Genomic DNA, 25,494 nt, shown 5'->3' on the forward strand with positions numbered 1-25,494 from the left:
ATCATTTTCTTTATCTGTATTTACACTTATCTGTATTTAAGTTTACATCTGTCTTTAGCACACAGGCAGGGGTCTGGGAGCAGGACTGGGGAGGAAGATTCTGGACTGTGTTGTATTTACAGGCATATCACTAAACATGTGCTGAAATGTATATTCAGTCCATGTGTTTAGTAATATGCTGTGTAATTGCAATACAGATTTTACTAATTTATCCAAGTTCTGTACTACCTGATAAATCATACAATTAGATTTAAATAAAAATCGTATTGCATGATTTATCAAGTAGTATAGAACAAATGTACCAATCAGTGGTGGAACTATCGCCATTGCGACCCAGGAGGCAGCTATGGGGCCCGGGGGCACAGGGGGGCCTGGCCAGGACGAGGAACAAAGGGGTCCCCCTGATGCCGTGCGGGCTGCCTGGGTCATTGTGGCATCGAACGCTGCTGGCTGTCACTGGTGACTGAGGAGGAATGCGCCGCTGTTCAGTTCACTGACAACCTGTCAGTGATCTGTGCAGCGGTGCGTTCCTCCTCACAGCCGCTGCTGAGTTAGTAACAGCCAGCAGCTGCGGTGGAGGAAGCCAGCGTCGGCAGTGGGGGAGGAGGCAGGGCACGGTAGAGGAGGAGACGGGCCCACCGGCGACCATGGAGGGGGAGGAGGCGGGGCCCAGCGGTGGAGGAAGCTGACAGCGGATTGGGGCTGACAGGTAAGAGGTGTGCAGGGGTGTGAACGGCCCACCTGAGACCCTGCAGAGCGCACTAAAGAGAGTCTGTGGTGGGCTCTGCAGGGTCATTCTCAGGTGGGCTGTGTGGAGTCTCAGGTGGACTCTGCAAGGGGTGTAACTAGAAATCACAGGCCCCCAAACAAAATGTTGCTATGGGGCCCTGTGATTTCTAGTTATGCCCCTGGTACCAATACATGGTTATATTAGTAAAATCGTTATTGCTTTTACATTACATGACCCCCGCACACTTGCTGCATGGTGTACTGCATTTGCAACATATGCATTCTACATATAATATAGAGGCATTTGTTAAAAATGCAACGCACCATGCAATGTAAATACATCACCAATTTTACTGATATAACCATGAGGTGCTACATTTGTTCTGTAGTACCTTATAAATCATACAATAAGATTTTTAATTTAAATCATATTGTATGATTGAAAAAGTACTTCAGAATAAATGTGCCAGTATGTGGTAAAATTAGTAAAATCCATATTGCATTTATATTGCATGCACCCCAACACTTGCTGCATGGTGCATTGCATTTTCAACATATGCATTCTACATATAATATAGACTTACAGCAGACACAGGTCAGGTGACCAGGTTGGATGTGCTGTCTGGCAGGGCAGTGTAAAGCTCAAGACTGGATGTACAGAAATGCAAACCCTTTGGCAGGTATGACAATTTACATAGGTGTGAAATGTATTTAGCAGTTGCCCATTCACTAGAGTGATTTCACCACCCTCAGATATTCACATTAGGCCACAACTATAGTTTTTCTTCCAAGTTAATTTTTTTCTATTTTAATTCAAATCTAAAACAATTTCAAAGTGTCAAAGCACAGTAAATGTAAACCTGACTAGTAGAATATGGAAAGGATATAGTGTACCATGAGCATTAGTTATGGAATCGGGCTGCAAGGAAGGTTGTTTCTCAGACTCCCCAACTTCTTGTGGAAGAGCAACAATTTCCACCTTCTTCACTACTATACAAGAGAGAGATACGAGGGGTTAACTACAGAGAAAAGACACAGAGGTCACAAGTAACATTTTCTGCAGACTTACCAGTCGGGACAAGGTTTGGTTTTGCTGGCTCACTGTCTTCTATCTCTGGCAATAACCTTAGAAGCCTCTAAAGAGTAAGATTAGTATGCGTTAATGTAATTATCTATGCACCAAGCACCCCATATGTTGCCTCTGTGCAGGACAACAGAACAAAACAAAAAAAAGATGCAACAGCATAACAGGAAAAAGCAATTCTGGTGGAAGACACCTACTAATTGCTGGTCATGCAAAATGCGATCATCCCAAGTGAGCCATTACATATTTCCCAAAAATATGCTTGCTCTAGCTTTAGGTAATGTTTAGGGTAGGGATGTCCCGACACCACTTTTTCAAGACCAAGTACAAGTACTTTCCCCTAGGTACTTACCGATACTTTTTCTTAAAGGGACAGGTGACATTTTAACTGCTTCCGGGCCGGCCATTGTATTAAAACGGACGGCCGGGAGCTTCCTGGATGTAACAGGCTGTGTGTATACGGCCTGTTAGCCCCGCCCACTCGGGTGCACCTTGCGGCGCGCACAGGAAACACAAAATTTAAAAACCGGCAGCGATGCCGGTTAACATACAAGCGATCCGCCGGCTGTAGAGCCAGCAGATCGCTTGTATAAGCTGCCGGCCCCCTGCTGTCAGCGTTCCAGACCCCCTGCTCGCACCGCTCCACCCCCTCGCTTGCCCGGCGCACGGGAAACTACATGTCCCAGGAGTCGGGCGATACGAACTCATCACCACTGCGCAAGTATCGGCGCCATGTAATCGGGGCATTTTCACAAGTAAAATGCCCTGTATCGGGACATCCCTAGTTTAGGGAAAGGACGACCTACAAATCACCCAGAGTCCAAAAAGCTTACCTTTATCATAATGCACTCGGTTACCGGGGTCTTCTTCATTTACGTCTTTTACGTCAGTGTCTGCCGCATTTACCTTATTCTCAGACTTTTCTTCCCCTCCTGCAAGTTGGTTTTTGGATAGTTCCTTTTCCACCTATACAAACACGAAGAGCATGGGAATAAAGTTCCAGCCAAACCCAGCCCAGTGTAAATGTCACATATACACAAATATGAGAAAATTCTGCAAGTGTAGTCAGAACAGATATTCGTGCTTTATTGAAGTCATTGGCTGCAAAGCCACTCAAACCAGGTGGTCAGCGGAACAGCAAGAGAACTGGCAAAGGCAGCCCTACATGTTTCAAACTTGACACAGATGTTTGCATAAGCAAGAAATGGCCGACATTTACAAGTACCATTTGGTCCACCACGCGCTCAGACACACCATGAGGGATTTAAAGTGGTGCCACCGATCCCACCTAAATACCTTATAATCACATTATTTGAATTCAGAAATGTAAAAAGAAAGAAGCAATAATAGGAGTTTGGTGAAAATGTATAGCAAAGTGGATCGCTCATGAAAGTGTCAACACATCTAAAATAGCTATTCTGGTGTTCAAAATGAATATCACCCCCAAGGCAGATTACAATAGCGGGCAAAGAACCCACACTGTAACACAATGTAGGTTCATTGCACATAGTGATGCACTGCTTTGAACAAATGGGGTCAGCCCATTTAAAATGAATGTAATTATTAATTGGATGCGTTGGCACCTTACACACATTATGTTGACACACTGCACAGCTCCAAATGAGCCCTAAGTGAAATGTGTATAACTCACATCTTTGAACATAAATTAGATCTGGCCATTCCACACAGTAACTGTAATTATAACAGACAGCAAATGCCAAAGGGTGCCGAACAGCCCACTGCCAGCAGTTAAGGGGACACTAAACTAGGGGTTTAAACCTTAATAATGCATTCAAATATTTGATCTATTAAAAAGCTAAATGTATCTTATTTGTGTATCACTCGGCTGTAGATCCTCAAATCATCTCTGAATTCATGCTGACACTGTCCTTCCTTCTGGGAGGGTCACTTTAAAGTGTCAATGTAATATTCAAAATTTGTTTTCCATAGGACCTGTGATGTCAGCAATTTGTACCGTTCAGTTTTTACAGACCGGCTCCCCAATTCAGATCTTTTTTTTCCCCAGTGTTCAGCCCTTCATATGTGCCAGTCTTATCTTCCCAATATTTTCCTCTCCTGTCCTAATGCCCAGTTCTTAACAGAACATGCTAAAAGGTTACTTTTGTCCTTTAGTTTTGAAAGAAATTAGGTAGGGTTTGATCCCCAGCTGGATATTAAATGCCAATACCCTTGTAGGTAGAATCTCTCTCCCCTCACAGTCATGCCATGTCTGCTAGAGTGTGACCCGATTTTCTGGTTTGATTTTCACATTCTTATAGGATGATTCCACTGAAGGGGGTGGGGGGGAAAGCAGGTGCAAAGATAGTAATGACCACAGGGGTGTGAAAATGTAAAAACAATAAACCTACTTGCCCAAGGACTAAAGCGGGTGCCCAATCGTCTTGTCCCTCATGACAATCTACTTGTCCCGATACAAAAAGTGATTTTAAAATAAAACCCTACTTAAAATGCGAAGAAGCACTTCGGTGGCCACCCTGACCAATGAGTGCTGGCAATTTGCAAGCAAAATTAAAAAATCAATAGTGCAGAGGTGCGCTGGACGGCAGTATGGGGTACAGATAGTACATCCGTACTGGCGGAGGGGAAGGACCGTGTGGCAAAAGGCAAGTATAGCACAGGAGAAGGATGTAGGGGTGGAATGTGGGGAGAGGGAGCCAAATTTGAGTGGGCAATTACATTTTCCCTAATTACTTGGAAAAGTGAACTTACCCTTTAATCCATTCGCTGCCAAGCCTTCTGGAACGCTTTTAACCTCAGCTGGCCACACCATTTTTGCAACTGTTCCCATTGTTTTGCTTTTCTATTGCAGGATTGCTAGCGTTTGTAAAAGACCCCCCAAACCATATATTTTCTGAAAGCACAGGCCCGGTATGATAAAAAGATGTGGCTACTCATTTTGTAGGTCCTGCGATAACTGCGCAAATGTTTATCCAATCAATATTAAAACCAATGATAAAAACTTTTCCGCCTAAATCTAAAAGATAAAACTGTATTGAATTAATAACAAAATAATTTGTAAATTTCAAACTGCGCCTTTTTGCGAAACGGTAAAAAAAATAAAGTAGTGCAAAACTGTAAATAAGCGGCTTATGTTAAAAATCGTTTGTGCACTGTGTTGATGTGTGTGTTGTGATAAACTGATACAGGCGTATATTTAATTGCAACAGTATCACAACGTACGGCAATGCGTCACAACGCTTTGCAATCTGCTGCCAGTCAAATTATTTGTTATTTACAAAATAAAAACAAACACTGCAATGCACCCCAGCACATGTCCGTGGCGTATACCACGATAGGGTGCACACTGTTGCATGTGTATGTTGTGTTTTTTATTCAGGGCTGCAACAACTAATCGACATAATCGATTATTGAAAAAGTTGTCAACTTTTTCAATAATCGATTAATCGGCTTCCGATCAGTTGGCCCTGTTCACAGCTCCACACGCTGTGCGCCGCACCTCGTCCCCACCTCACGCTCGCCGCTGCCAGACCCGCTCGCATCCACGCTCCACACGCCGCACCTCCTCCCCGCCTCACATTTCCTGCCCATCCAAGATCGGCAAGGCACGCGGGGAGATGTAGTAAGGAGGAGCAGGGGTGGGGGGATGACAGCAGCTGATAGACAGGTCCAATCTCAGAAGCAAGTTGCTGGAAGACTGCTCAGGTAAGCCTGCACTTTCCCACACATGGTGCTCTATAATGTATTGCTGGGATTTGTATTTCTCTATAGCTGATGGTACATTGCACTGTACATTATACATTAGGAATACAAATACCAGCAATGCATTATACACTGTATGTATAATGTATTGCTGGGATTTGTTGTACTCCTCTATAGCTGGTGATATTCTGCATTGCGCTGTATAGAGGACTACAAGTCCCAGCAATAATACATTATACAGCGCAATGCGGAATACCACCAGCTATAGAGGACTACAACAAATCCCAGCAATAATACATTATAAAGTGGTACAATGCTAAATACCACCAGCTATAGAGGACTACAAAACCCAGCAATAGTACATTATACAGCGCAATGCAGAATGCCGCCAGCTATTATGTACTATTGCTGGGATTTGTTGTATTCCTCTATAGCTGGCGGTGTTCTGCATTGCGCTGTATAATGTGCTTTTGCTGGGTTTTGTAGTCCTCTATAGCCGGTGCCATTCTGCATTCATTGCTGTATAATTTTACACTTTCCATTTCACTATATTGCACACCACACTATGTTTTTTTGTTTTTTTTACTTCCACCACTCCAAGCTTGCTCCTGTGATGGAGTCCCATTTCAATACAAACTAGTAGTCCTATCACTGGAGCCATTTTTTAAACTTTATTTTATTGTTTATCCGATTAACCGAACTCAATAATCGGCTAACTAATCGATTTTGAAAATAATCGTTAGCTGCAGCTCTATTTTTATTATTTTATTTTACTGTTGGGGGGCTTCGGGGGAAATATCAGGGGTCTAAACAGACCCCTGACATTACCTTTTGGAAATAGCCTCTGTTCTAAATGAAAGGAAAGCACACAGTACAGAGGCTTCCCATTCATTCAAAATTTACTATCTACCAGTTTCTGAATTGGTAGAAGCCTCTGCAGCGAGTGCTTCTCTCCATGGAGAAAATCATGAATGAACAGGAAGTGATGTAAAAGCACACATAGTACTGCGTCCCCAGTTGTTTACAAACACTGGAGGGATCAGCGATCACTCCAGTGTTGGTTCTGCACACAGAGGATCGGTAAATATCACAGATATTTACCGATCCTCTGCTCGGCCACACACAGAGCCGCTGTCATCCTTAAACTGACAGAATGACAGCATCTCTGCTCTCACCTCCCCGCTTGGCTGTGGCTCCTCTCTCCTCACCGCTGGATGATGGCGCTCCCACCTCTGCCCCCTACTCCAGCCAGTTTCAGCTGTCATTTTCTCCTCGGATCCACGCTGCCTCAGCTCATACAGGTGGTGGGAGAGCAGCGGGTATCCGAGGAGAAACATGGAGAGGCTTCAGACGGGAGGGGGAAGATCAGTGACCATGAGCTTATAGCAGAAGGGTAAAAGCCACCGACACATGGCATACTGACGTGGCCAGTTGCAAGCGGTTGTGTTGCAGTTGCGAAAGGGTTACTGCACATTGTGGATGTTAGAGAGAGCTGCTTATTCACTTGCACATGGCGGCAGGGCCAGGGTTGGTTTTAATGTTTTATTATTTTTTACTTTATTAGTTTATTTTTTGATTGTATTCATTATTTTACTATTTTAATTTACTACTTTTTAAAATCTGTTTTTTTTTTAACTTTTCTTCACTTTATTGCTATCACACAGGGGATAATAAGCCCCTGTGATAGTGTTTGGAGTGTTTCTCCTTATGGAAGCGGCCCACCAAAACATCAAGCAACTGCACTGGGCTCGATCTTCTGGGCAGCTTGTGACAGATGAGATAGGGGCGCTGCGAGTACAGCACTCCTGTCTCACAGAGCAGATTTGATGTTCTCCACTTTGCTCTCCGTCCGGACATGATCTACATTTAGCCCTGCTAGCCCACAGTAGAGCTAAATAGAGCTGGATGTGCCGGCCGTCGGGTGAAAGGAATTCCACACTGCTGAAACATAGCAGTTGCCCGCTGGCAAATTCTAGAAAATATGGAAAATTTACCCTGGAGAGAGAATCCAGGTCACAGCACAGTCCTGGCTGCAATGGTAGAGTCAAGGATGAAAGCATTCTATTCTATGGGATGAAGTGAACACCTGGGAGGGGAGATGTTGCATCAAAAATTTCCTTGCGCCATGGAATGGATGGGAGAGCAGTCTCTCGTCTACTATATCAAGGGTAGGCAACCTCAGATCTCCAGCTGTTGTGGAACTACAAGCCCCATGAGGCATTGCAAGACTGACAGCCCCAGCCATGACTCCCAGAGCAAGAGGCAGATGGTATTTGTTGTTCCAGTACAACTGGAGTGCCAAGGTTGCCTACTTCTGTTCTATACCTTTCCTGCTCCTCTTTTCTCTTCTACTATTTGATTACCTTTTTTTTTTTAATCCCCCCTGGCTACCCCTTGACCTTATTACCCTTTTGCTTATTCCCCCACCTTCAAGAGATTATATTACTCACATAACTGCTATGACACTCCTTTGAATGGTCTGCGTTTTCTCTGCGTTTTCAGAGGACTGGTTCTAGTTGGCAAGGACTTTATCCAAGTACCCCTTGGTGCCTCTTGAGTGTCTTGACAATGCAATTATACGGTTTACATTTGTGATCTATGCCTTTAAATATTGGATTCAGGTGTATAATTATCCACTTTTGTAATACTTTACAGTTTTTTTTTCCTTAGATTGTGTTGTATACCCTGTGCATGTTCTGTGATATAAAGAAAAAACAAATTGCATTGCTCCTACTAAAAACTAATAGGACATTTTTAGATAACATTTGCCATGTAAAGTTCACATTATTTGACATGATTGAGGATGGGGAGAGAACCACTGCAGTGTCATTTCTGCATAAGGAGTAGGAATCTACATGTGGAAATGTTCCTAAGGCTCCCTCATACAGGACAGGGATCTCTGCAAGTTGTAATAATCCAGCGATGGGTTTCACCCATTAATATCCATATGACACTGGGTAGTCCGTATTAGACAGGTTTAACCTTGATTGGACTACATTTGTTGGTAAACTTTTATTCCGAGTAGTTTAAACATCCACTTTATAGAAAGAAAAAGAAAAAAATCTATTTTCCCCGGCTTGATGTATATAAAAAGATTTAAAAAAAAAAAAAAAAGAAGAGGCAGAGATGGTATCGCATTTATTACTGACCGAGAAACACCAACACTGCAAAACATGAACATTCTTTGACATTTCAGACTCTAGCTCACCTTATCCTTGCTTGCCAGCTGGAGTTTCTTAATGCTCTCTTCATATTCACGCTTCTGATCTTCCAGCCGTTTTGTACACTGTTGACTAATGTGAACATCAGAAGATTAGTTTATTCAGTACAGCACAAAGTAACCATGCTGAATGCAGCGGCTCATAACGATTAAGTCCCAACCTCTCTTCCTTCAATGCTTTCTGAAGCGAGGTGTAATTGTTCTTGTACTCATGCAGCTGATCCTCCTGTCGCAGGACTTCTTGACGTAGTTCATTTAATTGTTCTGCAAAGAAATACAAACGACTTTTTCAGTGACCTAAACAAACACAGCTAGTCCTGTATATCATAGTGGACTGTGAATCCCAGATGCTTTTTATTTTTAGGACAGCTCTAATATGGTATGGTATGGTTTCAGGTAAGGATGCACCAATACCAGTATCGGTGACAATACTGGGCATTTTCACTAGTACTCCTGAAAATGCCACGATACTAAATACAGATACCGGCACTTTAAATGTTTAAACCAATTCGGCTGCCTAAGGTCCCATGCTTGCTGGGGACCTCACGGCAGCCTTCTGGGGAACCACATGGTGCCCGTTTAAAACGATGAGTCGCACATCTCCCCTGCTAAAACTCTCTGCATCTGCCCCCGCTAAGACCCTCCGCCCAAGACATCAGGCCGGCACCCTGGATCAGAGTGGCAGAACAGAGAATGTAGGAAATTCATGTACTATTTTGCATTGCTGTATAATGTATTGCTTGGATTTGTAGTCCTCTATACAGCAAGGCAGAATGGCACTGGCTATAATGTATTGCTGAGATTTGTAGTCCCGCTACAGCTTGGAGTCAGTGGCAGAACTACCAGGGGCGCAGCGAATGCAGCTGCGACCTGGCCCTTGCGCTCCACCACTGTCCTAATTTCATTAGTCTGTATTGTTTTAGAAAAGCGGTCACATAACACCAAAAAAAAACCCAATCACAAGGATCAGTCATTGGTATTGGCGAGTACTTGAGGAAAAGTATCGGTACTCATACTCGGTCTAGAACAAAATGGCATCGGTGCATCCCTAGTTTCAGGCATTCCATGAGGAAGAGATTCCAGCATCCCTTGAGGTACAGTTCCCATCATCGTTTTAGTATTATTCATCTGTCAAAGATGACCCATGATGAGGTCTTAGCTGAATAGACAATGCAACTCCAGGCTAATTGTCACTTGACCAAATGCTGGAAGCTCTGGTGACATGACCTACGCAGAAGGAGATTGGAAGAATGATATGGAGATACACCGCAGGGCTCAATGAGGAAAAAATGCTCAATTCCCCTATCCATGCTAAACAGCCCCCCTCTGGAACGTTCCGACAGGGGTGGGTGTGTTGCTATCAGAATACCCAGCTGATTGGCTGCAGTCACTATTGTGCTTTTTTTGGACTGGGCTTTTTCGACAAAAGTCGATTGAAAAATAGACTTGGTCAGACAGAGGGTTTGGAATGGGGCCACAAACTGCTCAAATTGTGACCAAATCAGCAGGACTCGGGTGGAATTGAGCAGAGTATGGCCAGTTTAAAGTGACCTCTACCCCCTTTAACTAAAAATCACATCAGAATGCCGATATGAAATCATCTTACATTTTTTACTTTTACTACAATTATTGTTTTTCCACTTCCTGGTCCTTAGGCATTAGTGATTCAGCTCAAGCCTTAGAGATGCATCCTGGGAAGGTTACGTCAGCAGAGCATGGCTGGGAAATCTCATCTGTAAACTGCAAAATCTTGCAAGATCTCAGGGAAAGGCATTTTATCCACTGAGATGAAGTACAATGTGCCAAAGCTCCAGGAAGTAAAGGGAGATGGATTCATGATCGGCGGTCAGCGTTCCCCTACAACCCAGCCAAAGGGGCTCAGTCACTCTGGTCCTGGCCCTCGCTGGGCACTGAAAAAGGAAGAGAATCCTGCCTACCCCCTGTCAGCACTAGGAGGATTACTGGGGGCCACCATAAGCGCGTAGGAAAACTACCTATACCCTTCTATCCATGAAAAAACTCAGGCAGATCAGGTATTTCCAGGAAAAGGAAACTTCCAGGGCAACATTACCACATGGAAGCTCCTCTAGTGTTCTGTGACGCGTTCCCCAGGTTTGACCGAGGAAACACAAAGACTGAGTGACTGGAAAAGAGGCGGGCCTTTTAAAAAGATTGTGCGACGCGTTTCCTGTGTTTGGGGGAGGGGATGCCATCTCGTGATGCTGTCCTGGAAGACGTTATGGGAAAATAAGGTATGCAACAAATGCAAAGCCTGTAAAATTCCTCTTTAAGGCAGAGCCAAACAGCAACTTACATAGCCAGTGATCCAGCATTTGGTCATGTGATTGGCACTGGAGGGAGCCTAAAGCATCACATTGTTCCAGTATGGTACGTGTTCCGGCTATTCTTATATCAAAGAGTAAAATAAAATGAAATCCTTACCAGTAAAAAAAAACAGTTTAAATTATCCGATCTTCCCTATGGTGATCATGTGACCAGCACTGAAGGTAGCAGCAATTTCTCCACCAAAAGGTCAATATATTTCAACCTATTACTCTTTTTTTATACATACTAACAAGATTGCGGACACAGCTTTTAAATAACTTTAATAACCTGGTGACAGATTCTGCTTTAAGCAGCAGTAATTGTAATTTCCAGGTTGAATACGCTCATTAAAAAAGGAGAACTAGGAGGCGAGTGAAAATCACTCAGCCTCATAGTTCGAGCCGACGTGTGACAATGAAACTGTCACGTCGGCTCAGTAGATCGGGAAGTGAGCGAACACATACAGTCACTCACTCACTTCTCGATCATGTCCCTGCAGAGAGCAGTGACTGGCGGAGCGGACAGGGGAGGGGGCGGGTACAGCTGGCTCCGCCTCTAGATAGGCAGAGCCAGCTGTCAATCACGCAGCTGGGTGGATCTCGGTAGAGAATAGAGAGCCCCTCTGCACTCCTTACAGCGTTCCTGGCCAAAATAGTAATAATGGTGCTTGCAGTGACAATCACGGATGGCACCGTGCACATCAACGGTAGAAAACAGGAATCACCAGCACTCAATAAGTAGTTTTCAAAGCGTAAATGTCCATTTAAAATCGGACATAATGTCACAAACAAAATAAACAACGCACAGGGTCCCTTCATCAGGGTGATAATGTATAGCTGTAGCTCGTGATATACTGAGCTTAGGGTGATGGGAGGACGCTAGTTTATGTCCTCCCGTGACCCTTAGGAGAACTATGGGGAAAAACACTGACCCCATAGTTCTCCTTTAATCTTCCAGACTAGAGGCTTTTTCTTACAAAGCATCTCAGGGAAGATTGGTTCTTGTTGACACAAAAAAATCTAAAATGTCCCTGTATACCTCCCATCATAACATGAGATGAATAAAAAGAGAAGGAACTGGCTGCTGGTGGAAACGAAAATGTTAATTTTCATATGAATAAGTGTGGTTATACCCCGTACCCTGGTAAGTCTATCAGTGAGGAAGATGGGCAGCGACTGATCTCTGCATGCCTATTCACATGGCCAGGTCCTTGGAGATGTATCTCAGACTCTTGCCAACTTCTATTGTGTTGCCCCTGCAGTGAAATCGCCTTTAAATGATCAGAGTCCAAACATTCTGGAAAATGTGTTTGTGTAATGTGGGTTAATGTAACGATCTGTAAACGCATCACAACGCCACCGTTTTGGAAGAACAGTACAGCTGGAAGCAAGTATAGAGGCAGAGGGTAGTTTCTGCACAGTCTGATCCAACCGTAAGGCTGTGCTGGATGGTGCATGTGTTTGTCTTACCCTTTAAACGACTGATGTCTGCCATCTGTTGTGACGCATTGGCCAGCAGCTTCTCCTGAAAAAGACAGAAATATGAACACAATTAGAATACTGCTGGCCCTCTGTTGAGACGACGCATGCTTCTGTTTATGAATGCTACATGCTCTTCCATCTCAAACGATTTCACTTATTAAACTAGATCACCAAAGGATCATGATAAAGCTTGTTACACAAAATTGTCTGCATTCAGCTATGCAGACTCTGCGATCAACCAATCTGTACTGAGGAAAGGATCAAAATGCAGCCCCATGAAATGTATTAAAATAGAGCCGACATGAAGCTGAATTAATTTCCTATTAAAATCCTAACTGAGAGAATGATATGGGCTGAGTCACGGAAAAACTGCTAAATAGGCAGGTAGAATAAATATACGTGAATGGTTTGATTTGCCAAAGGGTTCTGCAAGTCAGAAAACATGGTCATCCAGCAATCATGACACATAAAACGGGGAGCAGGAATGCATGCATTAGCAGGCTGCAGTGGACTGCACGGTATTATAAAGTGACATTGGTAGCACAGTAGCTGGCTTCCATTATCTGGGTTCACACTAGCCGCATGCTAAAACAATCCATTGTAGTGTGCGGCTGGTCTCCGCTGGGTGGCAGCCGTGTGTAGCAGTGCCTTCCATTGTTACAATGCAAAGCACATTTTACTTAATAAAAAAACCAAACAACTTTATTAGCAATGTACAATGTGTACACTTCATACAGGTGTCCGTACAGCAGAATGGTGTGGTGTGCTGCGGTGACTTCCACTGCAGAAAAATGAAGCATGTCTCCCATTTTTTCCCCACACTGCACATCACAGGAGTATTGTAGTGTGAATGGGGCACGTAAAATGATTGTGCCAACCGCCAATCCACTGTTACAGACCCCTTAACCCCATAGTTAAAGCAGAACTCTGGGGAAAATTATTATTAATCCAATCACACACAGTACATCCTAAAGGTTCAGTCTAGTGGTAGTTTAAAGAGTCGGTTCTCTTTGGTATTAGATTCAGGTCAGTTATACTCTGATACATGACATTTACTAGCTCTTTGAACTGGATTTGTCACGCACGGTTTAAAAATGAACAACAACGTATAACCTGACTAAGCCATTACTGCTATATACAATTACAAGCCCACACCCCATTGTTAAAATATACTTTAAAGTTTCATCCCTTCCCTCTTTGTGTCCTGAAAACAGCTGACAGGTATCGAGTGCATATACTTTCAGGAGCATCACTAACTTTCCTGTCATGGCCGAATTCTGGACCATACTGCCGACGAGCTCCAGCACCACCATTACAGTGACACTAAACTTTTTTTTTTTTAAATCATAAAAATACATTAAAAGTATCTTAACTATTAACAAAAATGTATCTTATTTGTGTATCACTCGGCTGTAGATCCTCAAATCATCTCTGAATTGGTGCCGACACTGTCCTTCCTTCTGGAGGGTGGCTACTTTTGTTCCCCATGGTCCCTGTGTGTTGTAAAGTAGTCACCACTCCAAGCTCACTTCTGTGATGGACTACAATCTCAATACAAAATCGGTAAACTAAACATGAGATTGTAGTCTTTCACAGGAGTGAGCTTGGAGCGGTGACTACTTTACAACACATTTTTCCAAGTACGAGTACTGATACATTTTTGTTTATTGTCATGTGACAGTTTTTCTAGAACAATACAGACTAATGATTTCAGGACAGTGGTGGAGCGCCAGAGCCAGGTCCCCGCTGCAACCGCTGCAACCCTGGTAGTTCTCATGAAAAGTATGGGCACTGGTATCAGGACATCCCTAGCCAGAACCCTTGTAAGATTTGTACTACTGTGTGCGTGTCTGTGGCATTTTCTCTCTCACTTCCTGTTGTTGGCAGAACAGGAATGGGGGGGGTTAGGGGTACCAAGACAGGTGTACCAATCCTTTACCACTTTATCCAAAAGGTTTTCGGTTTGACATTCACTTTAAATGCCCAGAATAACTGAACCCTCTGAAGGAAAGAGCGGGGTGTTGCTTTAAAAGGTTGCCAAAAAGAAAAGCATTTAAAGCTCTAGTAAATCTTTGGGAATCCCTGTAGTATTAGGGCTTGTTCACACCAACCGCGGTGCGCTCAAGAGCGGTAGCTGCTGGAACGCACCACAAATCGCTCACAAAACTTCCCCCTTCGTTCTGGGGCGGGAGGGGGCGTGGTGGTGCATTGAAGTCAATGGCACCGCTTCCACGCCTCCCCCCGCCCGCAGTGCGATCGGATGCGTGGCAAAACATTACCTGCGTTTCCGTTCCACTGCAAATGCAAAAAAAAATGCTGCTTGCTCTATTTTGCCCTCTCCCACCCCAGAACACAGGGGGAAGTTTTGTGAGCGATTGTGGTGCTACCGCTCTGGAACGCACCGCAATTGGTGTGAACAAGCCCTTAGTGCCTCCCTGAACTGCTGCTTGGATGCAAATATGCAAAACAGGACTATAAATACTACAGTCTTATTTCATCAGTATCTACCTGGATGTTATTTGCTGCTTCTGCAGGTTTGAAAAATAAAAACACATTGTACTGAGCAGCATATTTATCACAGCCATAAACATGACATAATACACAATGGAGTTGATTTACTTAAGGAACAGAGGCTGTTCACTTTGAAAAGTGTATGCTGACCTTGCCAAATAAAGGTTGGTAAATAAGTCGGTGCTTTATTCACTCTGAATGCTACAAAATTTATATATATATATATATCCCCGAAAGTAAGACATCCCCCGAAAATAAGACCTAGCGCTATCTTCGGGGATGTCTGTAATATAAGACCTACCCCGAAAATAAGACCTAGTTCGGGGTAGGTCTTATATTACAGACATCCCCGAAGATAGCGCTAGATCTTACTTCCGGGGTAGCTGTGAAGACCGGCCGCAGCTCCCTCCCGCCCCCTCGCCCGTCCACCTACCCGCACGCTGTTGCTCTCTGGATGACGACATCAGAGCGGAGAGGCAGCTCCCTCCCGCCCCCTACCCGACACGCCCCCCCTCCAGCAGCACGCATGCCCGCCCCCTCGTCTCCTTAGTTCCGAGCGGAGAGGCAGCTCCCTCCCGCCCCCCTGCCAGACACGCCCCCCCGGCCGCACGCATGCCCGCCCACCTGTTTGTGGCTCCCTGGACGGCAGAGCACAGCTGCAGCCAGGTAAGACATCCCCCGAAAACTGTCTTATTTTTGGGGAAACACGGTGTGTATATATATTTATATACACACACACACATATTTTTTTTATTACTCTTATACAACACAGATCCACCTGGTCCAGTAGCATTCACATTGCAAAGCAAGCATAAAAGTCTTAAGGTGCCCATACACTTTACAACCCTTGCAAGACTTTTGTCTTGCGAGGGTTGTAAAGTGATTTATAAAAAAAACAAAAACAAAAACAAAAAAAAGAACCCATACGATCTGCCCATCTTGGACAGGCAGATCGTACTTGCGATCATCGCAAACCCGTCCCCTGAGGGGTGGGCTTCCGATGACTGCAATGCTGAACGGGCAGTGTACGCATACGCACACCGGCCCGTTCGGCAGTCATCTCTCGATCATGTTAAAAACCAGCCGAAAAATCGTACGATTCTCGGCGGGTTTTCCAACATGCTCCAAATACAAAAGTCGTTCGACCATACATTAGAAACGGTCGCACGCCTTCCATACACTGCACGATTCTCGTACGATCGCGGGATTTCCCACGATTCTCCTACGAGAATCGTGCAGTGTATGGGCACCTTTAGGGTGAACATCCTGCTAGGTGAACAGTCTCCATTCTGTTAGTAAAAGAACCTCCAATGCGTGGAGCCAATCTGTCTAATCCAGGAGTCAGCAGGAGTTATTTTAGGATCCAGCTCCATTGACAACAACTAGCGAAAACCTCAAAAGTACGGAGCTGGTTGTCATTTTGAAGGAGCATTGGCTACCTTGCTCTTGGGATCTGTCCAGCCCCGGCTTAGCTCCCAATGCAGGTAACCCTGGAACACTTTGGATCTGTCTTTTGAGGGGACTGAACCTTTGAGTTCCTTGAAGAACTTTTCTAAGAGCAACATAATGTTGCATGCAAATACATTATAGGAGCAAAGTTGAGCGAGTCAATCCTTTACTTTGCTCCAACATAACTAAGCCACAGGTGACAACACAGTTCTCAAGAGCCACCATTATAGAGTACAAAATGAACCCTTTATACATGCTAGTGTGTGCTATACGTGGCACTCCTCTAAAGTCAACCTTAGGTTTACAACCTCTTTATGTATAGAAGGTGGTACTCCGTTATAGGAGGGTGGTACTCTATTATATCGATCTACTTATAGAAAGCCTATGTCAGGAATGATGACAACATGCCACAGCACTCCCATTCCTCAAACCCTCACCCTCCTATACACACAGCCATGAGAACAGCAAGGAACACCAACATTCATGGCCAGAAACTGCAGAACCAGAAAGAGCAATACCAGCATGTTATGACAAAACTCTCTATTACCTACTGAATCATGGGGTGTGCACCCCATCATCGAGGGCTAAGGGCCCATGCGCACCATGTCTGGATCCTCTCCAGACCAGACCAGATTGTTTCCGGATCCAAAATGCATCGCTATGCTATTTCTGGGCTCTGTTCACACCAGCGCAGTCCGTTCCAGACCAGACCAGAAAAATACTGCTTGTCCTATCTTGTCTGGTCTGGAATGCACTGGAACGCATTAAAAACGCCTCGAAAATGCACTGGAACGCACCTGTAAGACCATTTTAAGCAAAACATTTTTTTTAAAGTTTCCAAACGCGGCAAAAACCCAATTCACTGCGTTCCAGATCTGGTCCAGAAAATGGTGTGAACCTGCCCTAAAAGATGAAAATACACAACGTCTCACAATATTATACACTCTTTAAAAGGAGAACTATGAGGCGAGTGAAAAGTCAGCCTCATAGTTCTAGCCGACCCGTGACAATGAAACTGCCACACGTCGGCTCAATAGATCGGGAGGTGAGCGAACACATAGCGTCGCTCGCTCACTTCTTGATCATGACCCTGCAGAGAGCCATGACTGTCACTCACGACTCCCTGCAGGGATTTACCCCCCCCGCTCCGATCCTCCAGCGCTGACTGGCAGAACGGACGGGGAGGGGGCGGGTACAGCTGGCTCTGCCTCTAGATAGGCAGAGCCAGCCGTCAATCACGCAGCTGGGTGAATCCAGACAGTAATGTCGGGATCCGTCCCGGCGTCTCAGTGTACTGAGCTTTGGGTGAAGGTAGGACGCTAGTTTATGTCCTCCCGTTACCCTGAGGAGAACTATGGGGAAAAGCACTGACCCCCATAGTTCTCATTTAAGGCCTTGTGCATACCATGACCAGACCAGTTTGTTACCAGACCAAAAAAGCATCCCAATGTACAGTATATCCCCATGGTATTTCTGGGCTCTGTTCACACCAGCGCAGCCCGTTCCAGTCCAGACAAAAAAAAAAAAAAATGTAAATACTGCTAGTCTCATTTTCTCTGGTGTGGAATGCACTGGAATGCATATAAAAGGCATGAAAACGCACTGGAACACTTCTGAAAGCCCATTTTAAGCTAAAAACGCACTGGGACACGGCAAAAACGCACTGCGTTTGCAGATCTGCTCCAGATCTGGTGCAGACATGGTGTGAACATAGTCTAAAGCCTTGGTTCTCAACTGGTGGGTCGTGACCCAAAAGCGGGTCGCGACCTCATGTTTAGTGGGTCCCTGCATGCCTTCCCCATTTCTAGGCGAGAGGCTCCTCAGCCTCCCCCTAGCGCAGCACGGTCAGTTCTCACACCAAACAGCCATTCAAAATATGCTGCTCGATACCGAGTGTCAGCTTGAGGTGGGGGTGGGATGGTGCTACGGCCACATGGAACCTCCATCCATAAGTGCATTGCTTACAGCTCCCTTGTGTGTCCTGTAGAGGTGCCTGGACCGGAGTGATGTAACATTCTGGCTTCTGGCACCCCTACAGGGCACACAAGGGAGCTGTACAACTGGATACACATATGGATGGAGCTCCCTCACAGCACATCAGCCCACACTGGATCCCAGGCTTGAGGTTCCACTCCAGTTCTCGTAAGGTAGGGAGACTGGGTGGATTTTTAAGAAAAAAATATTTTTTGTGGAGTGCGTATGTGTGTGTGAGAATGTCTGTGGTTGTGTGTATCTGTCAGTGTTTTTGAGGGCCCATTCACACTAGTACAGTGCGTTGGGCGCAAGTTCTGGTGTGAGAGGTTCATTGCTTTGCCATTCATTTAAATGGCACCACAAACGCACCTCCCACCCCCAGTTTTATTGCCCGCATCGGTACCGCAATACCATGCGTTCCATTGCAGTGCAGCTTGGGTCATAACCTAATGACCAAGGACAAATGTGGGGTCCTGAGGTTACACAGGTTGAGAACCACTGGTCTAAAGGAAACGGATACTGAATCTTAGAGAAGGACTCTACAGAACTAAATAAAACCAGGCCTAGTGTACACTTCTACCAGGTTGGAGCCGTATGTATTAACCTATCTGACCCATTTATCATCATCCACCACTGGAGCTGCGATTTTATGAAAAGTAAGGCACCCAGCAATGTGCTGGAACCAATAATAAACCACCCAAGACTTCGCAGCTTCTAATAAGCCAAGCAGCGATTCTCTTTAATCCACTCACTTCACAGAAGCCAGAATCTTGGTATCAGCCGATGATAGTAAAGGAAGGACAACGGAGAAGCCACTGCGGTCAGCGAGCAGAACTCTAGGCAAATATTAAGGAACTTTGAGGGGAATTTATCAAAACTGGAGCAGACAAAACCTGTAGGCCGCTGTGCATGGCAACCAATCAGCTTCTTTCATTTTCAAATCTTAACTGAACAAACTGAAGAGAGAAGCCGATTGGTTGCCTTGGGCAACTGCTCCAGTTTTGATACATTCCCCTCACTGTGTTTTCTCATATGGACATTTTCTATGCCAAAAGTGGACATTGAAATAGGAAATTAATGGGCACAGCGCCTGAGATCTCAATTATAACCAAGACTGAGCACCAACCAAACTCAGCGACGTATTCCTCTTGTTCCACCGGTACAGGCTTTTCATTTTTAGTACCAGTGCCCAACATTCTATGACCTGGTTCAAGCCCATCACTTGAGGACTAAAGAAGCTCCAGAATTAGGGTTGTCCCAATATCGATACTAGTATTCGGGCTGATACCAAGCATCTTCCCGAGTACTTGTACACATGAAAATGCCCCAATTCTTAAGGCCGATACCGGCCCTTTACATTTTTAAACAGCAGTGGCTGTCCGAGTTCCAGCGCTTGTTGGGACCTCGGCAGCCTGCTGGGGACCTGTAGATAGCTGTCCTGTCCATGGCAGTGTCTGTCCGGTTCTTCCTAGCGCAGGCACAGCCATGTACAGCCCCAGGGGTGGAACTACCGGTGGTGGAGCCGGAGCGTCGGTTTCTGCCGCCCATTGACAGGGGAGGACTGGGCTGGGAGAAGGATGGAGGTCGGGGGGCCCAGCAGCGGAGATGGTCGGCGGGCGCAGAAGAAGCTAGGTCCCAGCATCGCCGGCCCGGAAGTTGTGGAGGCCAGGTCCCAGCATCGCCATTCCGGACGTGGATGTCGCCCGGGTGAGATCAACAAGCAGCCCGGTGAGAGGAAGTCTGCTTTGGGGACATGTTTTTGCAAAATATAGGTCCCCACAGCAGTACACATGTCCCTAAGGCAGAATACTGTTCTGCTGTGGGGACATGTATTCTCATTAAAAAAGTGGTTTAGGAACATCCCTATCCAGAATCATTTACAAGGGAAAATGACCCCTCTGGCACACTATATAATACACTCTACATGCCAATTACTGAATGAATTAGGTCGGTCCACCCAGAAGATGATCTCATCAGGACACTACGAATAGTTCTAGCAAAAGAATTCACATAAAGTACGGGGTCATCTACCGCCCATCAAGAGCAAGGACAAGACTAGCATATAACCATGTCGTTATGTTCCACTTTCCTAAGGCCTCCTGCACAGGGGCGCATGAGTCCACAGAATGTATACTGTGGGGTATTTCTGCACCAGGGATAAGCAGCCGCAGCCGCCCATAGTAGTGAATGAGTGGAGGTGGCTATACAAGGGTTTGCTACAGCTCACTACAGCAACAAAAAGAACCAGGCAATTAAAAATTTAACCCTTGAAAGTGGTGCTACGCCCCGCAGTGCAAGGGTTAAGTGCTGGTTTTGGTCTAGGGTGTAAAATAGAAAAGAAAAACTACTCACCTGGTCCTTCACCAGTAACCGCTCACCTCTCTCTCCCCCTCCGCTCCAGCTGTGGTATACACATAGTACAAGTCAATGGACTTGTTTTACACATATCAGCGGGCCTTAGACCACCGGAGGCGGGGAGAAGGGGTTGCAGGGAAGGGGGTTCTGACAAGTACACCTTTCTTATTTTACAACATAGACTTAAACCAGCACCTCACTGCAAGGGTTATGATTTTAACTGTCCGGAGTTCTTCTTTAAGAGGATTTTTCAGCCCTGACATACTTTCACTTTTTAAAAAGGGGGTTTGCGAATGCTGACCACCTTCTAAAAAAGTTAGTTGCCTGCAGAGGAACGTCAAGGTTTTACATGCATACTGTCCAGCATCAAGTAGTTTACCTCTCTGTCATGTTGAGCCTCTTGCTTCAAAGCAAAAAGGGCAAGAAACTAGCTTCTCCCCTAAGGTCAGCCCTGGCAGCCTCCATGTATTTGTTATCGCAGGGTCCCTTTAGCACATTTTGCTGTGCGACAGTATAGAGCAGTGGTGGCGAACATTGGCACTCCAGCTGTGCCAAAACTACAAATCCCAACATGCACCTGCCTCTGGGAGTTATGTATGTGGCTGTCAGAGCCTTGCAATGCCTCATGGGACTTGTAGTTCCAAAACAGCTGGAGTGTCAAGGTTCGCCACCACTGGTATAGAGCAACCTCATTTATTTTTATGGACTGCCCTGTGCTTGACAAATGTGGCAGTTTGAGCAGCGGGCGTAACACTTTATTTTGACTGGACATTAACATGCGCATTTTGCCAACGCAACATATGCTTTTTGTGCTCTCTACATTGCGCGCGTCAAGTGTGGACCAGGTCCAAGATGCTGCTCTATATTAAAAAAACGTCCAGTATACATCAATAGCTACATTTTGAATCCCACAAGTCAAAGAGGAAAGCTTGGAATACACAACCGATTAGCAGTTACAGTGTCCCAATAATCAAAGCGTGAAGGTGCTGGATGGGTCAGCAACAGGGACGGTGTATCCATCAGCCTACCCAGAGAGAAGTATGCACATCATGGAAAAAGAGCACCATTCAATTGCACTCTGAAGTAGATCTGAGCCGCCGTCCCCCCGCCCCGATGACAGTTAGTGTGCTGATGTTGTTAGGTGAATCAAGAAAATGCCTTCAGTGCTGCTGATCTCCTCCAGCCTCTTCCAGCCTCTTCCTGTCTTCATGCACTAGCTCCAGCATCGGCTGCACATCATTACCCAGAATTGAATTCCCGATGGCAGCAAATAGTGGAGCATGTCTGGCAGCTAACCTGCTTGTAGTCTCCACCAGGTCTGCATGTGAAAGGGCGACAATGCATGAGAGAAGTCACCACATAACAGGAAGTGCCTAAAACTGACCTACGTGGCACTGTCAACTGATATTTGAAAGAATGCTGCAGATTTAATAGATTAACATTTTTGGAATTTTTAACATACTGTATTAAAGCACATCTCCGGACAAACTTATCCCCAGCCCCGGACTACTACCCATTCATAAGTGATCCAGCTGTCTGTGATATCGTGGTACACCCTTACAAAGTCTGTGTGATGTATCAAATGATCCAGGGTGGGTGACATCATGGTACACCCTTATAAATCCTGTGGTGTGTATGTGATGTTATGACATAATGCTACACATGCCTAGATCACGTACAATACTTCACACCGGCTTAGTCAGGGTGCACCAGCATGTCACACAGGCCCGCAGGGTACGCATCCCGATACCCCTCGGATGTCACACAGAGGCCAGGCTCTAATAAGGAGTTTTAAATAGAAAGTCAGCACACCTACAATAGTAGATTGTATTTAAGGTCGCTAAAAAAAAAAAAAAAAGGCAGAGATTTCTGGATTGTTTTCAAGCAAAGTACAGATAAAAGGTAGAAAGGTTCAATACACAGATGATCAGGATAGGAGTAGGACGTAGGCGTTCGGAGGTAATGGATAACCTGCTAATCAGGGTATCAAATAGAAAGGCAAACAACCTTCTGCTCCGAAAAAGTCAGCACACCTACAATAGTAGATTTTATTTTAAGTCGCTAAAAAAAAAAAAAAAAAGGCAGAGATTTCTGGATTGTTTTCAAGGCAAGTACAGATAAAAGGTAGAAAGGTTCAATACACAGATGATCAGGATAGGAGTAGGACGTAGGCGTTCGGAGGTAATGGATAACCTGCTAATCAGGGTATCAAATAGAAAGGCAAACAACCTTCTGCTCCGAAACCAGAGATGGAGTGATTGATAGACTATACAGGGGACGGAAACATGAAGTAAGAAGCAGAAAGAAAAAGGAGCAAATACAAAAAGGTTAAAAAGAATAGTCTCAGTCAGGGCAAGAGATAAGGGAATGGAGGGGAGGAAGGACCTTGGTCCATGGTGAAAGCCAGGGGTGAACAAGACTGGGTCCATAGCAGTTCTTGGGTTAACCCATGGGGACCAAGGAAGGCGTCATTGATCTCATTTAAAATACTAGAAAACGTTTCAATAATCACGACATTGGGAAGACCGGTCCTAATACTAATTTCCGTAACCCCCCCCCATGCATGGGTTAGACGCTTGTTTTGTATTTGCATCCTGCTGGCTCTTGGATACTATGAAGATCCTCTCTCCATTAATGCCAGATCCTCCCTACAGTGGCGATAGGCTGCGTCTTCTACTGGTGAGGATCATGGTGTTCCCCCTCTCCTTCCTGTCCTCTAGTCCATTCACAAAACCCCTAGTATTATTTCCCAGAGTGCAAGGCGTTCTGTGAATGGAGAAGGGCAGATGAATGGCAGGATCCATAACCCCTTGCATTCAGGGAACATAATACCAGGAGTTTTGTGAATAGATGAGGAGATTGGAAGGGGGGAGGGAGCCATGATCCCTCACAAAGGCAGCTCTTAACCCCCGCAACACTGGAACATCAACACTGAGGAGGATGGTGGCGGTGGTACTGCTACTATGCCCCCACCTTTTACACTTAAGCATTTTATTGTTTTTCAGCCTAGAATAATTTTTGTTTTAGCCAATGGGAAGCTGGTTACTCGGAGGAGCCTGTTGTTAAGCACAAAGTCATAATGACTCCTTTTTTAATTAGGTGCTCCCATTGAAGTCTATAGAGCCTGCTCATGTACTTTTTGGAGCAACACCATTGGAAATGGGATTCTTCATGTTAAGCGTTGTCACACTTCATAAAACAAGTGACCATACGCTGGTGTGAACGGAGGGCAGTGACAGGTCCCCTCCACCCCCGTGCTCACTATCCATTATCTGTGTATTGATCAGGGAAGGTGTTAATTGCACGATTTCTGTCACTCTCACCCTGTCCACCTCGCAGCGCTGGGCCTCCAGGTCCCGGGCCTGCAGCCGCTCCTCCACATTCTGATACTCTCCCAGTCGCTGCTCCAGTTGCCTCCGCCCGCTCTCGGCCTGCACCATAAGATCGGAGTGCCTCTTCTCTAGCCGGCTCCGGGCCACCTCGGTGCGCTGCACCTGCTCCTGAAGAGCCGACAGATCCTCCAGCAGCGCGCCCTGCCGGCTGGACACGCTCCAGTAGTTAAAGGCCAGCAGGGCGATCACCACTAGCAGGGCAACCAGCACGAAGGGGGGCAGGCGGCCCGTCCGCCTCGGGGCTCCGAACCCGACCATGACAGCCCCCTCCGGCCTAGCTCTCTCCGTGCTGTCTTTCTACCTTCTCCGGCGCCACCTAACCTGCTGACCTGAGGAACAAGGCAAGCCTTCAATAGGAGAGGGCGGTACGCTGACACTCACAAAGCACCGATTGGTTCACTAGATCGGGTTGTTTCCGCCCTGAAGATGGGTTGAAGCGTAGTTAGAGCCCTGGTAAGAGAAAAAGAAAAAGCCGAAAACTCGCTTTGCGCAGGCGCAATACAGTTCCGCATTCGTTGTCATGGTCGCAATGTCTGTCTCTGGGGGGCGTGGCTGCATGCTCAGCGTGCAGAATGCGCTGGTTTCTGCACTGTTCTAGGTAGCGATGGCGAGCTGGTTAGCGAACATTTCCGGCCGGAGTACGGTGATATATGCTGAGCCATGACCTGGCTCTGGCTGCTGAGAAGTGATAGAACACCGGAATCTGACTTCCCGGCAGTGACGGGGTTAAGCATTCGACACGCCTGCACGCTTTATAGCCCGCCCCCATGGGCGCCGTTGGCCCGCAGCGCGGGGCTGTCCGTGTTCCTGTCATTGTTGCCGAGGGTGGAGCAGTCCGGGGTGATCTGTGTGTTGGGGTACGGGTAGTATGCGCCATGACACTGCAAGGCACTCACACCAACCTGCCTGGCACCGGGCGGAGAGAAACACAGATCGGTCATGGGGGGTGTGCGCCCCTAGGGGACACATGTTGTAATGTGTATGAGCAGTTTAAAGGAACAGTCCATCTGTAGCAAAAATGTAATACTGTACATTTATCCGCCAACTTATTGTCTCCCAACAGTTACTATTAACCCTTTCGCTGCCAAGGCCTTTTTGTTTTGTTTTTGCACACATGATATAATCCACATTTTAGGCCTGAAAATGACCTCAAGCTCCCAAAACATATTTTATGAAAGCCAACACCCTGTAGATTAAAATGGTGGCAGTCAAAAAATTTTATGTTGCATGATGTTGGCGCAACTCTTTGGCAAACCCAAAAATGTAGTGAAAAATGCACTTAATTTTAGTGCC

General features: G+C 45.7%; 1 protein-coding gene across 1 annotated transcript in view; it reads right to left on the bottom strand.

The window, feature by feature from the left end:
• The window catches only part of CASC4 (cancer susceptibility candidate 4), a 41,963-nt gene extending 17,407 nt beyond the window's left edge, over nt 1-24,556 (bottom strand). Inside the window, exons 1-7 of the mRNA XM_018561358.1 lie at nt 24,133-24,556; nt 12,509-12,563; nt 8,876-8,978; nt 8,703-8,787; nt 2,627-2,779; nt 1,799-1,865; nt 1,624-1,719 (exon numbers count right to left, since the gene is read on the bottom strand). Of these exons, the coding sequence (XP_018416860.1) occupies nt 1,624-1,719; nt 1,799-1,865; nt 2,627-2,779; nt 8,703-8,787; nt 8,876-8,978; nt 12,509-12,563; nt 24,133-24,459 (886 nt within the window). The 5' untranslated portion in view covers nt 24,460-24,556. The remainder of the gene's footprint in view (nt 1-1,623; nt 1,720-1,798; nt 1,866-2,626; nt 2,780-8,702; nt 8,788-8,875; nt 8,979-12,508; nt 12,564-24,132) is intronic.
• Between the last annotated feature and the right edge of the window lie 938 nt (nt 24,557-25,494).

The sequence above is a fragment of the Nanorana parkeri genome, unplaced genomic scaffold (assembly GCF_000935625.1).
Source record: "Nanorana parkeri isolate BGI_ZX_2015 unplaced genomic scaffold, ASM93562v1 scaffold519, whole genome shotgun sequence".
NCBI lineage: Eukaryota > Metazoa > Chordata > Amphibia > Anura > Dicroglossidae > Nanorana > Nanorana parkeri.